This window comes from Rhinichthys klamathensis, unplaced genomic scaffold, assembly GCF_029890125.1.
Source record: "Rhinichthys klamathensis goyatoka isolate OS25496 unplaced genomic scaffold, OSU_Roscu_1.1 h1tg000001l_1, whole genome shotgun sequence".
In the NCBI taxonomy this organism is placed as follows: Eukaryota; Metazoa; Chordata; class Actinopteri; order Cypriniformes; family Leuciscidae; genus Rhinichthys; species Rhinichthys klamathensis.
Window position 1 is genome coordinate 1,102,913 of NW_026606555.1, and position 12,470 is coordinate 1,115,382.

At 39.4% G+C, this 12,470-nt stretch overlaps 1 protein-coding gene across 9 annotated transcripts in view; it reads right to left on the minus strand.

Annotated features, from left to right (window-relative positions):
- lama2 (laminin, alpha 2) overlaps positions 1–12,219 on the minus strand; it is a 364,467-nt gene extending 352,248 nt beyond the window's left edge. For 8 of the 9 annotated variants that reach the window (XM_056232539.1, XM_056272103.1, XM_056271356.1 and 5 more), the window contains exon 1: positions 12,045–12,218. In XM_056232539.1, coding sequence (XP_056088514.1) covers positions 12,045–12,111 — 67 coding nt within the window. In that variant the 5' untranslated portion in view covers positions 12,112–12,218. Of the gene's footprint in view, positions 1–12,044 lie in introns of all 9 variants that reach the window. The other variant, XM_056268199.1, reaches the window with a different exon arrangement.
- Positions 12,220–12,470: the final 251 nt, after the last annotated feature.

Sequence of the window (12,470 nt, forward strand, 5' to 3'; positions counted from 1 at the left end):
GCTTTGGGCCGGTATTCAGTAGTTGTGTCTCCTGAATTGCGTGTGTGTATCTCCCAGAAGAAACACTCTCCCACACACACACACACTGTATAATAGGCCCTTGTGAAAAGAGCAGAACAGTGCAGATCTTGGACAGGCTGTTCTTGTCAAGCCCACCTCCTCCAAGAACACAACACATGTCCATCTGTTAAATCCATTACGGCAGGCCAGACCCGCACAACAAGAGCTCTGTCATTTCCTCCCTGGAGTTTGAACCGCGTGTCTGTGAGGTGAATCACGGCGCCGATCCTCACTCTGTGAATGCATTAGACTGCTGTTTACCTTCAGCTATGACTAACAGGTGCACACAGACACATGAAGATGACACTGAACAAAGAAGGCTGTAGTTTCTTCCCAGCTTTGAGTCTGCAATATTAAAACCAGCAGTAGCTGAAAGGCTACTCAACAAGTGCGTCGCAATTTGCAGATATTCAAACATACCTACACTACTAGTCAGAGAACTGGAAACATCTACTCATTCTGACTGTTTTCCACATCTTTGAGTACTAAACAAACATGTAAATCTGGGAATCACGAAGTCACAAGACCGAAAGCTCTCTTATATGTGAGCTAGATTTCAGCTATACTCACTTTTTTTTTGGTTTACTTTATTATTAAGAATAATCACTACTGGGAAACTGATTACAATTTACTGCCATCGTGTGAATAATATGTAATCATGTAATCCATAAAAAGTAACTGTAATCTGATTAGATATATATAGGCTATATATAATATATTAACATTAATGTAATATATTTTACATTACATTACAGTTACTTTTTATGGATTACATATTAATCACATGATGGCAGCAAATTGTTCATAAATGATTGATTCTCCCTGATTCTTCTTTTTTCTCTGCTTAATTCACTACATGATGTTAAAAACAAAGAATGAAACATATTTTCTTTCTTGTAGTTTATTATTATTATTATATGGTACACAATCCCAGTTAGTAAAAGTAATCTAAAAGTAATCAAAATGTAGTCCGAATGCATTACCTAAAATAGGTAATCTAATAGATTACGTTACTAATTATCATTTTTGTCGTGTATTTTGTAATCTGTAACAGACTACAGTTTGTAAGTAATCCACCCTGCACTGAGAGTAATATCCTCATATGCTGTAAAACACAATTACTGATAAACAGCAAGCCAGCAGACGTTTAAACTCTGTTGGACAAATTAAGGCCATTGGCTTTTTAAAATCTTTCTTGAACAAAGTCTAATAAACGAACAGTAGAAGTCCTCTGAGAAACAGCAGAAATGGGCTTTGGAAATGTGCACTGAACACTTTTCATGAACATGGTGTTCGGGATACAGGCACACATTCGTAACAGAAATCTTTTTTCTTGACATTTTAGACGTGAACGAGCCATGAGGAGCTTGTGTGTCGATGATACGCTTTCATTTCCCATGAATCACGCAGGTAATTTCAGCCTTTGGAAGTGCTGACCGGCTGGACACGAGTGTGTAAATGAGGGCTGGTGGGTAATAGACCCCTGATGGCCTCTGTAACCTCAAGCTGAAATACACTTTCATATGCTTTTCTTTTCTTTTTTTGCTATATAAATAAGTGTAACGATGTGGTCAGCAGCCACTGCTGATATTTTCCAACAGTATCCAGCATCAGCACTGCTTGCCTCCTTCTAGCCCTTGTGTTCTGTTCGAATTCTGTGTACACCCCTTATGGACCGGGTCAAATTGACCCTAATTGGATTCAATACAATTCCTCAAAAATCACACTATAAAAAACAACAAAGATTTAGATACAAACTGTAAACTTTTAATATCAACATTTGTCAAACATTACAAAAAAATTATATCTGAAAATATGATTAATGAAAAAAAAAATTTAATTTTTTTTAAAACAGTTTTGTTTTGACAAAATTGGAAAATAAACAGTATACTGATTTTTTTTGCATATTTTTTTTTTACATTTTATGCTTTGAACATCGTAACTGAACAAAAAAAAATTGCTGTATAATGAAAATTTTTCATTTTCCAAAGTTAACTTTCCCTAGTTTCCAAAGACCTATTTTCCTAATTTCATTATTCACTCACTGGGAAGTGACAAACCAAACATAACAAAAACATACATCAAAGTGTTTTTTATTTATTTATTGGCTTTGTGAAGCTGCCTTTGAAAATTCTACATAAAAGTTTTGGTTAAAAGCTAGGTATTTTAGATATTTTGAATATTGAAATGAGAGCTTATTTTACTCTCTGTGTCTGACAAAGATTTTCATCTGTAATTTGCAAATAATTCTGAACACTGTAATTTTAGCTTTTTCAAGTGTGTTTGGTTAGGGTTAGAGCACTTTTAGATGCACTTGCACGTTAGAACTGGAGTTGAAGTGCCCTGACATACAGAAAATAAATGTTTTTATTTTGTGTCTGTACAGTTGCTTTTGAATGGCTGTCTATGAGGGTCAAATTGACCCGCGAACATCACGAACGTAACAGTAATTTTGTTTGTATATGTCAAAACACATCAGCATGTTGAAACTTTGCATGCATGTTCATCATGATAAATGAGAAAAAGTCTCAAAATATCAAGAAAAAAAACAAAGGTTAACCAGTATTTCCAACAACTTGAAAATCGAAACGGGTCAAATTGACCCGCAACATAACACAAGAGCTAGACAGGCTGTCAGTCAATGCAGTTACATTGTTACGCCACTAGGTGGACTGTCTTTGAGTCATTAAACCGTTCATTCGACTAATGCGTTCAAAAACGCTGATTCATTCATTAATGATTCATTTAACGTTGAGGGCCAATTTACAAGGCTCAACCGACCAGCGATGTGCCACCAGGGCAAGGCTGAAGCTGCTTCGCTTCACAGAGACCATGGCATTTCCCAGCGCTGACTCCAGCCATGGGAAATACTCTTAAACGTTACGGTTTCGCTTTCCTCTTCGGACATGGCAAACATATTTTTTTCACGAATATATGACTTGACCTGAAGAAGGACTGACGCAGTTAATCGCACGCCTTCAGTCGATCTCTCTCTCACTCACTGTCTGGTTAAGCTTGTTTAGTGCAAATCCACTGAGCTTCGGTTCAAATCACAACTGTAGACTTAATTTGTAAAAAAGAGCAAGCTGCTGAAAAAAAAAAAACATTGTTCACTCTTGTTATCATATTTAACATTCAATGCACATGCATGAAGTGTAAAACAAGAAGGGATGAAAAAAACTGAGAGCACGTGAACATCGGTGTTGCGGTGGTTGTCTGCATTCCTCTGTGGTTGGGCTTGATCACTGTATTACAATACTGCAGTTTTCACAACAGCCCTGGACACATCTCCCAGGCCCAGAAGTCAAGAGACACAACTGTGCTTCAAATTAAGTTTTTTTTTTGTGTTATATTATTTCGAAAAGAGTTGGAAGGACATGAGTGTGGGTAAATAACGGCAGGATTTTCATGTTTGGGTGAATTATTCCTTTAACCTTCACAACTTAATGACACACAAAAATGCCTCATTTAGGAATGAATATTGGCTAGGTCAGTGCTGGAAGCATTTACAGCCACAGAATGAACCGCAGAGAAAAGCAGAAACCCAGGACATTAAATCCCACATCTGTCCTGAACAATAACACAATCCATTTAGCACAACACAAAGCTCAGAGTCATTCAGAGACGGACAAACATGAAGAGAACATGGATATTCTCATCCTGGTCTGGAGAGCTTGAAAGTCCTTGCGATCAACAAGAAGATCATCAGATGAACTGATAAAATGATTTACAAGAAAAGCTACAGCCAGTGTCACTGAGACCAAGGGCCCGACCTAGAGCAAACCCTCTTTTGGCATTTAAAAAAATACTGTCAGGATTTACTAAAGACACACGGTGAAAAATTAGCGCTGGAAATGCGTGGAAAGGGTTATTTTTGCGGCTGATCTTATTGCATATGCATTTGTAGGAGGCAAGCCAGACCTACATCAAGATGTTAGATCTGGGAACTCACAATTGGCATACCTCAATCCGAGGGGCGGGATAAACGGTTGTCTTTCAATATCCCTCTGCACGCAATAGGACAGCGCTACAACCAACCAGAGCAACGAACGGCTGTGGCTGAGTGAGTCCCATGCGTTTTCCCACCAGCGGAGCTATTGATATATTAAACTTTTGCCGTATCCGATCGTCAAAACTCTGAACACATCTTCCTTTTTTAAGAATGACTTGAGTGACGTTCTCTTAACTCCAAGTCCTCCAGAGTCGCGGCCAAATCCGATTCGAAAGACCGCTGTTCGCCAGCAGCATCTTCTTTGTTTTCAAGTAACGTTAGCAGGGAAATCCCGCGGAACGTCACATCTCTGCCGCCATTGTTAAGCCCGCCCACAAACTCTATACACGATGTGATTGGCCTGACCAGAGTTTGGTTTTTCCAGCTCGAAAAGCCAACGGAGAGTTGCTAGACCACACTTTGCTGCAAAATCATCGTCTAGATTTCTAGGCTAAGGAGTTTCCCTTTCAGACGAAAAATGTATGAGAGGAGAGTATTTAAATGAATCATGCAAGGAGATTTACTAAGGTTTGCACTCGTCAATTTACTGGTGTTTGTGCCATTATTTACCACCCAAAAAAAGCATGTCTTAAACCAGACGCTAATATGTGCTGCAGTTGGTAGATTGTGTTGGTCATTATGGAAATGATCCGGCTGCGTCTGTGTTGTTTAATTGAGCGTCGTCAGTCGATCACACACAGAACTTTACACTTCCATCTGTGTTTTTATGGGATTGCGCTCTCACGCTAATTTGCCCTGTTTAGTAAATCAGGCCCCTAGATTTAAACAGTTAAGCAACCGATCATTGTGATTATGTATTAAATATCACATCTTTTTAACGCTAGTGTATATTTTTCGTAATTTCTCTCAACAGTGACAGTTTTCACAAGTAACCCGAGACCTCTGACTGCAAGTCAATTTCGTCTCTATATTCCACAATTGAAAAATTTCAATGTAATTTCTCTTTATTTGAACATCCTGCAAGCCAAGAAGGAGCCTCTAAAACGAGACCCTAGGCCCAAGCAAGATCTTAATCCTGCCTTAGCCCAGACGTTGCTATAGTTTAGAAAGGCCTCTGCATCTGGACCATACCTAGTGTCTAAAAATGCTGTTCAGCCAGCCGTGCCAGCCTTATTTTTACGTTACCTCAAGGAAACCTCGCTCCAGACCAAGACGGTATCAATTAGCTTCAGCCAGGCCAGCTGACAGTCTTGTCTGGGCCCGGGACAAGATCATCTTAGATGGGCCCCCACGATTTTTTTATTTTTTATAAAACACCATATACTTTTAGCCAAACTGAATAATAAAAACACGTTTAAATGGGTACATTTTCTATAAATGTCTTCATTTTCTTTTCTGACAGTTCTTGTTAAAACACAGACAGGCAAAATCTGTGCATTTTGGGCACTTTTTGTGTGAAATCATATTTATTTTTTGTCCATCAAAAGTGTGCTTTCACTTTTAATTAAGCATGAGCAGCAGCAAAAATAGACCCGGATCTGACCCATTATCTGTTTACCGATGATGACAGTGACGCATTTCAGCCGGCTTTTTATTTCTCATCTCCATAAATATATCTAGTAGTAAAGCTAATGCAAGGGCTAGAAATCAATGAATTCTTTGCTAATACTTCCTCATCATCATGGAGAGCGCAGTTCGCACCGCTTTCTCCTTTCCACAAGCGCGTGCTCTCCCGTGGCGTCTGTCGTTGCTATGCAACAATGAACTTAGGCGCGCCTGTAAAAACGAGCGCGCCGCGTCGCTATTATGAGCTAATATCCAAAATATTTCCACACATGGCTCTGTCTTCCTTTCTTATCAACAAGTGGATTTACAGCCACCACAGCAGCAGCACCGCCGGTCGCCATGTCTCAGCGATTTTATGAAGAGGACGCAACTGCACGCGCTTTGGGCATGCACGCGCATCAAGTAGTAGCTAAGTTACCGGGTTTGAGAAAACCTGGTACTGTGGCGTGACGTTTAAAAAGAAATTTGTACCGACTTGGTACCGAAGTGCCGGGTCTTTGACAACACTCATAAACGTTGGCTGCGCTGTTTCTTACCTTGCTCTACGTTGACTTTACTAACGTTAGTTCCAGCTTCACCGTCACCACCTTTTTAAAAATATTTGTTTAGGACATCTCGAAGGCCTCTATTTTCTTCTTCTCATTTCTTTTCTTTTCTGAGCACCGGACTTGTGCTGACCGGATATTTTGAGGGTAACGTTAGCCTACTGAACTTCAAATCAAATGACAACATCAAATTTTGATCAGTGGCCAAACCATTTTTGTTTTGGGGGTGGGGGGGTTCTTGACCACTATTTCAAGGACAATTAGGAAGAAAACAAATAAAAAGCTTTTATGTAACTCAAATATTAGATTTTTTTTCCACAAATATGCCTATTTTATTAATTTTTTTAACAATTATTCCATAATTTAATGAGGGCCCAGTTCTGGGCCCCCCCAACACCCTGGGCCCGGGACAACAGACCTGTTTGTCCCCCCCTGTTGGCGGGCCTGGCTTCAGCTATGTGTATATTACTCTGCATCAGGTCAATAACTAGTTGGCATGTCTGTTCTTTCTTAACAAGGTATATGTGGATAGTGTTTCAAATGAATCGTGTGTACTTAGAGCCTGTCAACATTAGAGCGCCACCCTCAGGCTGAATTACTCAAGGACACTAGACCTCTGCCAAACAAAAGTGTGTCCAGCGATTACAATATAAAGCTTACAATCTGTTGATCCTAAGACCCAGAATCTGCCCTAGCTACCTAAATTTAAACTCAGGAGTGAAACTGAGCAAATATTTGACTTTGGAGATGAGATTTGGTCCCCCAGTCCCATGTCTCATGACCACTTCCTGTCTGCTGGTCAATGGCCCTTGAAATATCAAACTTAAATAATGCATGGACCAATCACAACATTGGCTTTGAGCAGCCTGCGTCACATGACATTTCCACTGTCATACATCACCTCTGATAAATGGCGCGGCACGCCACGAGAAAACCACGAGTGCAGACAGCATTCATATTTCATAGATCCATGTCTCTTAACATTTGCTTTGTCGTAGGTCTCCGACTGGGCGCACCCACATTACATTTGTAATGCGTGGCAAAATACATAAGCCAAATATAATAAACATTTTCTCTCCTCGGCTAACAGCATGACTGCTGTCTCATTTATCTTGTGAAGCATTATGAATTCAATCACATTTTCTGAAAAATGAAATTGAGAGTGATAACAACGTTAGCCGCGCTCTCATTTTTACACACACACACACACACACACACACACACACACACACACACACACACACACACACACACACACACACACACACACACACACACACACACACACACACACACACAATCCCTCAGCCACAAGTTTACTGACAATCTAGAAATCCTTTACCATAGGAATAAACATGGCAAATGACAAATGTGTAATATCATCATTATTCTCCTTGAGCAATGACATTACAGTAAAGAGGCCATCTTATGTTTTTAAGAAGAAGGTTTTTGGAATATGACTTTCTGATCTTCATTGACTGAACAAGAACAATGTCTACTTTTTCTCTTCAGTTTCATTGTTTTTGGTGTTTTAATAATGTTCCATTTTACTATTTGTGCTCGGTTTTGGAAGATTTTATTTAATTTGATTGAATGTGAACTATTGAATCTTAAAAAAAAAGTTTTTTATATATATATATATATATAGTTATAATAATATATAATAGTGTTTTGATATGACTGTACGGTGTCTAATAATGTCCCAGATTACAGTTCATGCTGACTCATTTAGTTGCTTTATTCTGAGGAGAGAGAGAGAGAGAGAGTCAGCACACAGATGGACAGATACAGGGAAGAGACGGAAAGAAACTGGATACATCATCAAAGATTGAGAGAGAGACGCATGCAGGGAAGGGGAACAATGGAGCGGAGCATCAAAAGGAAGAAAAGAGGGACTTCCTGGAGAGTTTATGAATCTTGGGAGCTTAACAAGCCACCTATGAAAACATTGATGATGGAGTGTGTGTGTGTGTGTGTGTGTGTGTGTGTGTGTGTGTGTGTGTGTGTGTGTGTGTGTGTGTGTGTGTGTGTGTGTGTGAGGGTAATTCATTTCCCCCATATGACTCTAATGCGGCCCCTGCGTGAGGCAGAGGTCAAAGGTCAGGATCCTTCATTCACTTCATATGTGGTTCAGCTTACTGGCCAACACTGCATTCATTCTGTAGAGTCCCTTCCTCAATGAAGAGTGTGTTAATAACCCGAGCAAATGTGCATTCTGAAAGAAATAGTCTATTCGTAACATTAGCATTCTGTGAAACTTAACACAGAGTGAAAGTCTGGAATGAGGACAGATGCTGTAAAGCTCCAGTAAAGTCAGGACATGTGCTCTGTCATAGAATATATTTTTTATTCTCTTGTTCTGTAGAAAAGCACACATGTTCTGGTACCCAGGAATCAAACACTGATCTGAACAACCTTATAATGCATCACGTAAAATGGATCTCGAGAAGAAGAGTCATTACAGAACACACTGTGCAAGAAGTGTAGCTTTGGGGAACATCAGTGTGTCCATGGAGGAGAACCCTGAGGAGGACACCTCGCTTACCCTAAACGCTTCACCCTAACCCTAACCCTATGATGTGAGTATTTCTAAGGCCTCTAAATGATGAACATGATCAAGACTTTGCATCTCCTCCAGTTCTTCTGTCTCTGACTGATAGTTCAGACTCGTTTATCCAGTAAAGGTGTTTCAGTGTAACTGTACAAACGTCCTCCTTCAGCTCGAGCTTCTCGTGTCTTTCTGGGTCAAATCTGACCCGATTTATCAAGGAAACGCAAGAATAACTTTGATATTGTTAGTAATATTTCACCTGGGCTGAAGCGACTGAGGTTTACTTGATCATCCAGACATTATTTATCAGAAAAATATGATCATCAGGCTTTTGAGGAAGGTTTATTTGTTCATCTGTCAATCATCACTGCATTATATGATTTAAAACTACAGAGCTTTGATCATTAAAACTAAGCATTTCAATATCATCTTACTAAGACATTATTGGCCCGTATTGATATTTATATGCATTTTATGCAAGTGTCTGCTAAACTGTTATAAAGATCTCATTGATTTACATTACAAGCACCAGAATTTCATCTTCTTTGTCCATATAAATATCAGCATCTGCAGCAAATTGCATAGTGTTGCTCTGTTTGGGCCTCTGACATTAAAACATTCGATTTTTCTATTATCACTTCTGTTCTATTTCTAACTATTATCAGGCTTAAGGGCACATTTGACTAATATGCACCGTTTAGGGGTAAATAATGTACAGAGGTGATCTTTTAAAGCTTCTGCTCCAGTGACAAGCTGTGCAAGTGTTTGTGCTCAGTTTGTTTTCTGTCCGAGAGCATCGTGTACTTCAGAGAACAGTGTGTAAAAGCTCACCTCAACCCCATCAACCACATGCTGCCTCAACAGAAGAGTGTTGAACATATCAAACCACGTTAATCTCTCTGTCATTATACTCAAAGCATTCTCTGCTCAAACAGAAATAAGCCCAGAGGCCGGTCGTGTTGCAGGCGAATCAACGTCAAGCAATCGGTAAAACATTGAAAACAATCCATCAGAGCGTACTTTTGCATCTGTTCATCAGCGGTGACCAGGAGAAAGTCAGACCCGATCGGTCGTCTGGGCCATTCATTGGCGGCGTTGTGGAATTACCTATTGATTTTCCTCCTCAAGCATTCTGAAATCCTTCTCTTTTTCCTGACAGAGGTATTACAGAGACAAAGCCTGAACGTGCATAATAGCCACAAAGATGCTTTTCTCTCTCTCTCAATCCATCCACATTCTCGTTCAGAAAATCTGGGGGCACTAAGAAATTAATACTTTTAATTCAGCAATTCTTAAAGTGACAGTAAAGACATTTATAATGTTACAAAAGACCATATTTCAAATAAATGCAGATCTTTTGAACTTTCTATTCATCAAATAAAATGTATCAAAGTTTCCACACAAATCAGAAATGCTTCTTGAGCATCAAATCATGATATCATAATGATTTCTGAAGGATCATGTGACACTGAAGACTGGAGTAATGATGCTGGAAACTCAGCTTTGATCACAGGAATAAATTACACATATATATTCACATAGAAAACAGCTGTTTTAAATTGTAATGATATTTCACTGTTTTTACTGTATTTTTGATCAAATGAATGCAGCCTTGGTGAGCAGAAGAGACTCTTTCAGAAACATAAACCAATCTTCATGACTGTAAACTTGTGACTGGTATTGATCTGCAGGAACACTATCAGACAGTTTTCTGCAGGAATGATTGACCTTCTCACTGTGACCAATGCGCTCTTTTCAGCATCACCTCCATTTCCAAACACTCTCCTGTGTCATCAGTGAGAGGATCCAGACAATACTGACTCTGCGTTTAACGTCCTCTGTTCCTGCACTACCTTTGATAAAAATACTCCCAACATGCCACACACACACACACACACACACACACACCTGTTGATGGCACAACGAATGTGAATGTGCACACACGAGTCAACTTACACACACCGAGCTGAGAGATGAAAGATGCTTCACGCAAGCCTTTTCTGTGTTAATCGCCTCTGCTTCGTTAAACGCTAAACAAATATCATTCTCACAAGCATCTCTGGAAGATTCAGGCATTGAAGAAATGAAACAATAAAGCATCTAAAGCGGCGTGATGTTAAAGGCCACCGCATGGGCCCTGCATTGATGCTCACAAATTGATTTTCCTCAAGGGCTCTGCAGTGAAGAAAGCTTTGAGAGCTTGTTTTAGAAAGCTGAAGGCAGATCACTGCATGTGTCAGGCTGTTAGACGGCATCTACAAACAATTTCCAATTTCAAATAAGATATTGGTCAATCTTTATGCTGAAATAGCGCTAACAATTGCATGACTAACTTAAAATCAGCTAATTAGCTTATTTTAAATTCTAGATTGTCATAGTTTTAACAAATGTTTTCATTTGTCACACTTCGGACTTGGCTAGATCCCAAGCGAATGAAACAATAATCACCATTATGGTGACTTCAAAACAATTGCAGTACTAAACAATATAATTTCTTACAGTGAGATGGTTAAAGGCAACTTTATCATGTAAATTTGCAGTAATTCGTAAGAAAATGAATCAGTTTCACTGTAAATATCTCACTACAGTAATTTATTGTAAAATAATCCTCTTTAATCCTGTGAATTCCTGGACATTTTGTACAGTGCATGTATTCTGGTAGTGTCACTCAGTTGCTCAGATGTCTTAATCACACATTATAATGATGAGAGTGTTTTATAAAAAATAATTATAAAAGTTACTCAAGGCATTTTGTGACTCCAATCAAACAGGGTTGAAGATCAGTGTGAAACCGACTAATAACAGGCTTAGATAAATATAGGAACTATCATCACACACATCACTGTCAATAATCTTATGCTTTGTGACCAATCAAACTTGTCACTGCGACTTTTTTGTATAACAGAGTGGAACTTTTAAGCCAATTTATAAAACGATTAAATGTAGGCTACTAATGAAATAATTAAGACTGAAGAGAATCTGCACAAGGCGAAATTGTCACAGCATAGGCAAACAAAGGCAAACAGGGTTCAAAAGAAAGCACAGAGCAAACCAAATAATAATTCATTATTATGTCATGATGATTTAACGGGTTTTAAACAAACAACAAATACTGTCCACTAAATATTAAACAGAGTCTATTCGATGCAATTCTTATCAGTAGCAAATTTTGGCCACACCGAAAACAAATAGGATCGTTTGATTTCTGATTTTTTTTACAGAGCCATTTATTTCACTATGAAACAAAAATCAGGCGCGTAAATCGCCACATGAACTCGGAGAACGCGTAATGCGCGCTCATCCCCCGCTGGCTGCGCGCGCGCACACACACACACACACACACACACTCGAGATCCGTAGATCCACTCACCTCTCTGCTGAGCTCCACAACTCCGCCACAGCAGCCCGACGAGCACGAGGAAACCAGGTGTGTTCATGTCCCAATCTGCCTGTTGATCATGAGCGCTCGGTCGAACACCAGGAGCCGTCCAGGATCCTTCAGGAACTCCTCCAGTGACTTTGGGAAGTTTGGGACGCTGGTCTGGCAGAGCCCTCCTATCCCGGGCGCTTTAAAGAGGGGGCGTCCCGTCCCGAGCTCACATTCCTCTGCGTTTCCTCTCCAGGAAAACTTCTACAGCATTATCTCCCTATCCGCAGAAATAATCTCGAAAATCAACATAAGGGAAACATATTGAAATATTCTCAACTCCATATACTTTTTAATCGATTAAGTGCCTCAAATTATTTTATTTAATTCAACAAATTACATTCGTTCCCAGTTTTGGATAAATTGGTA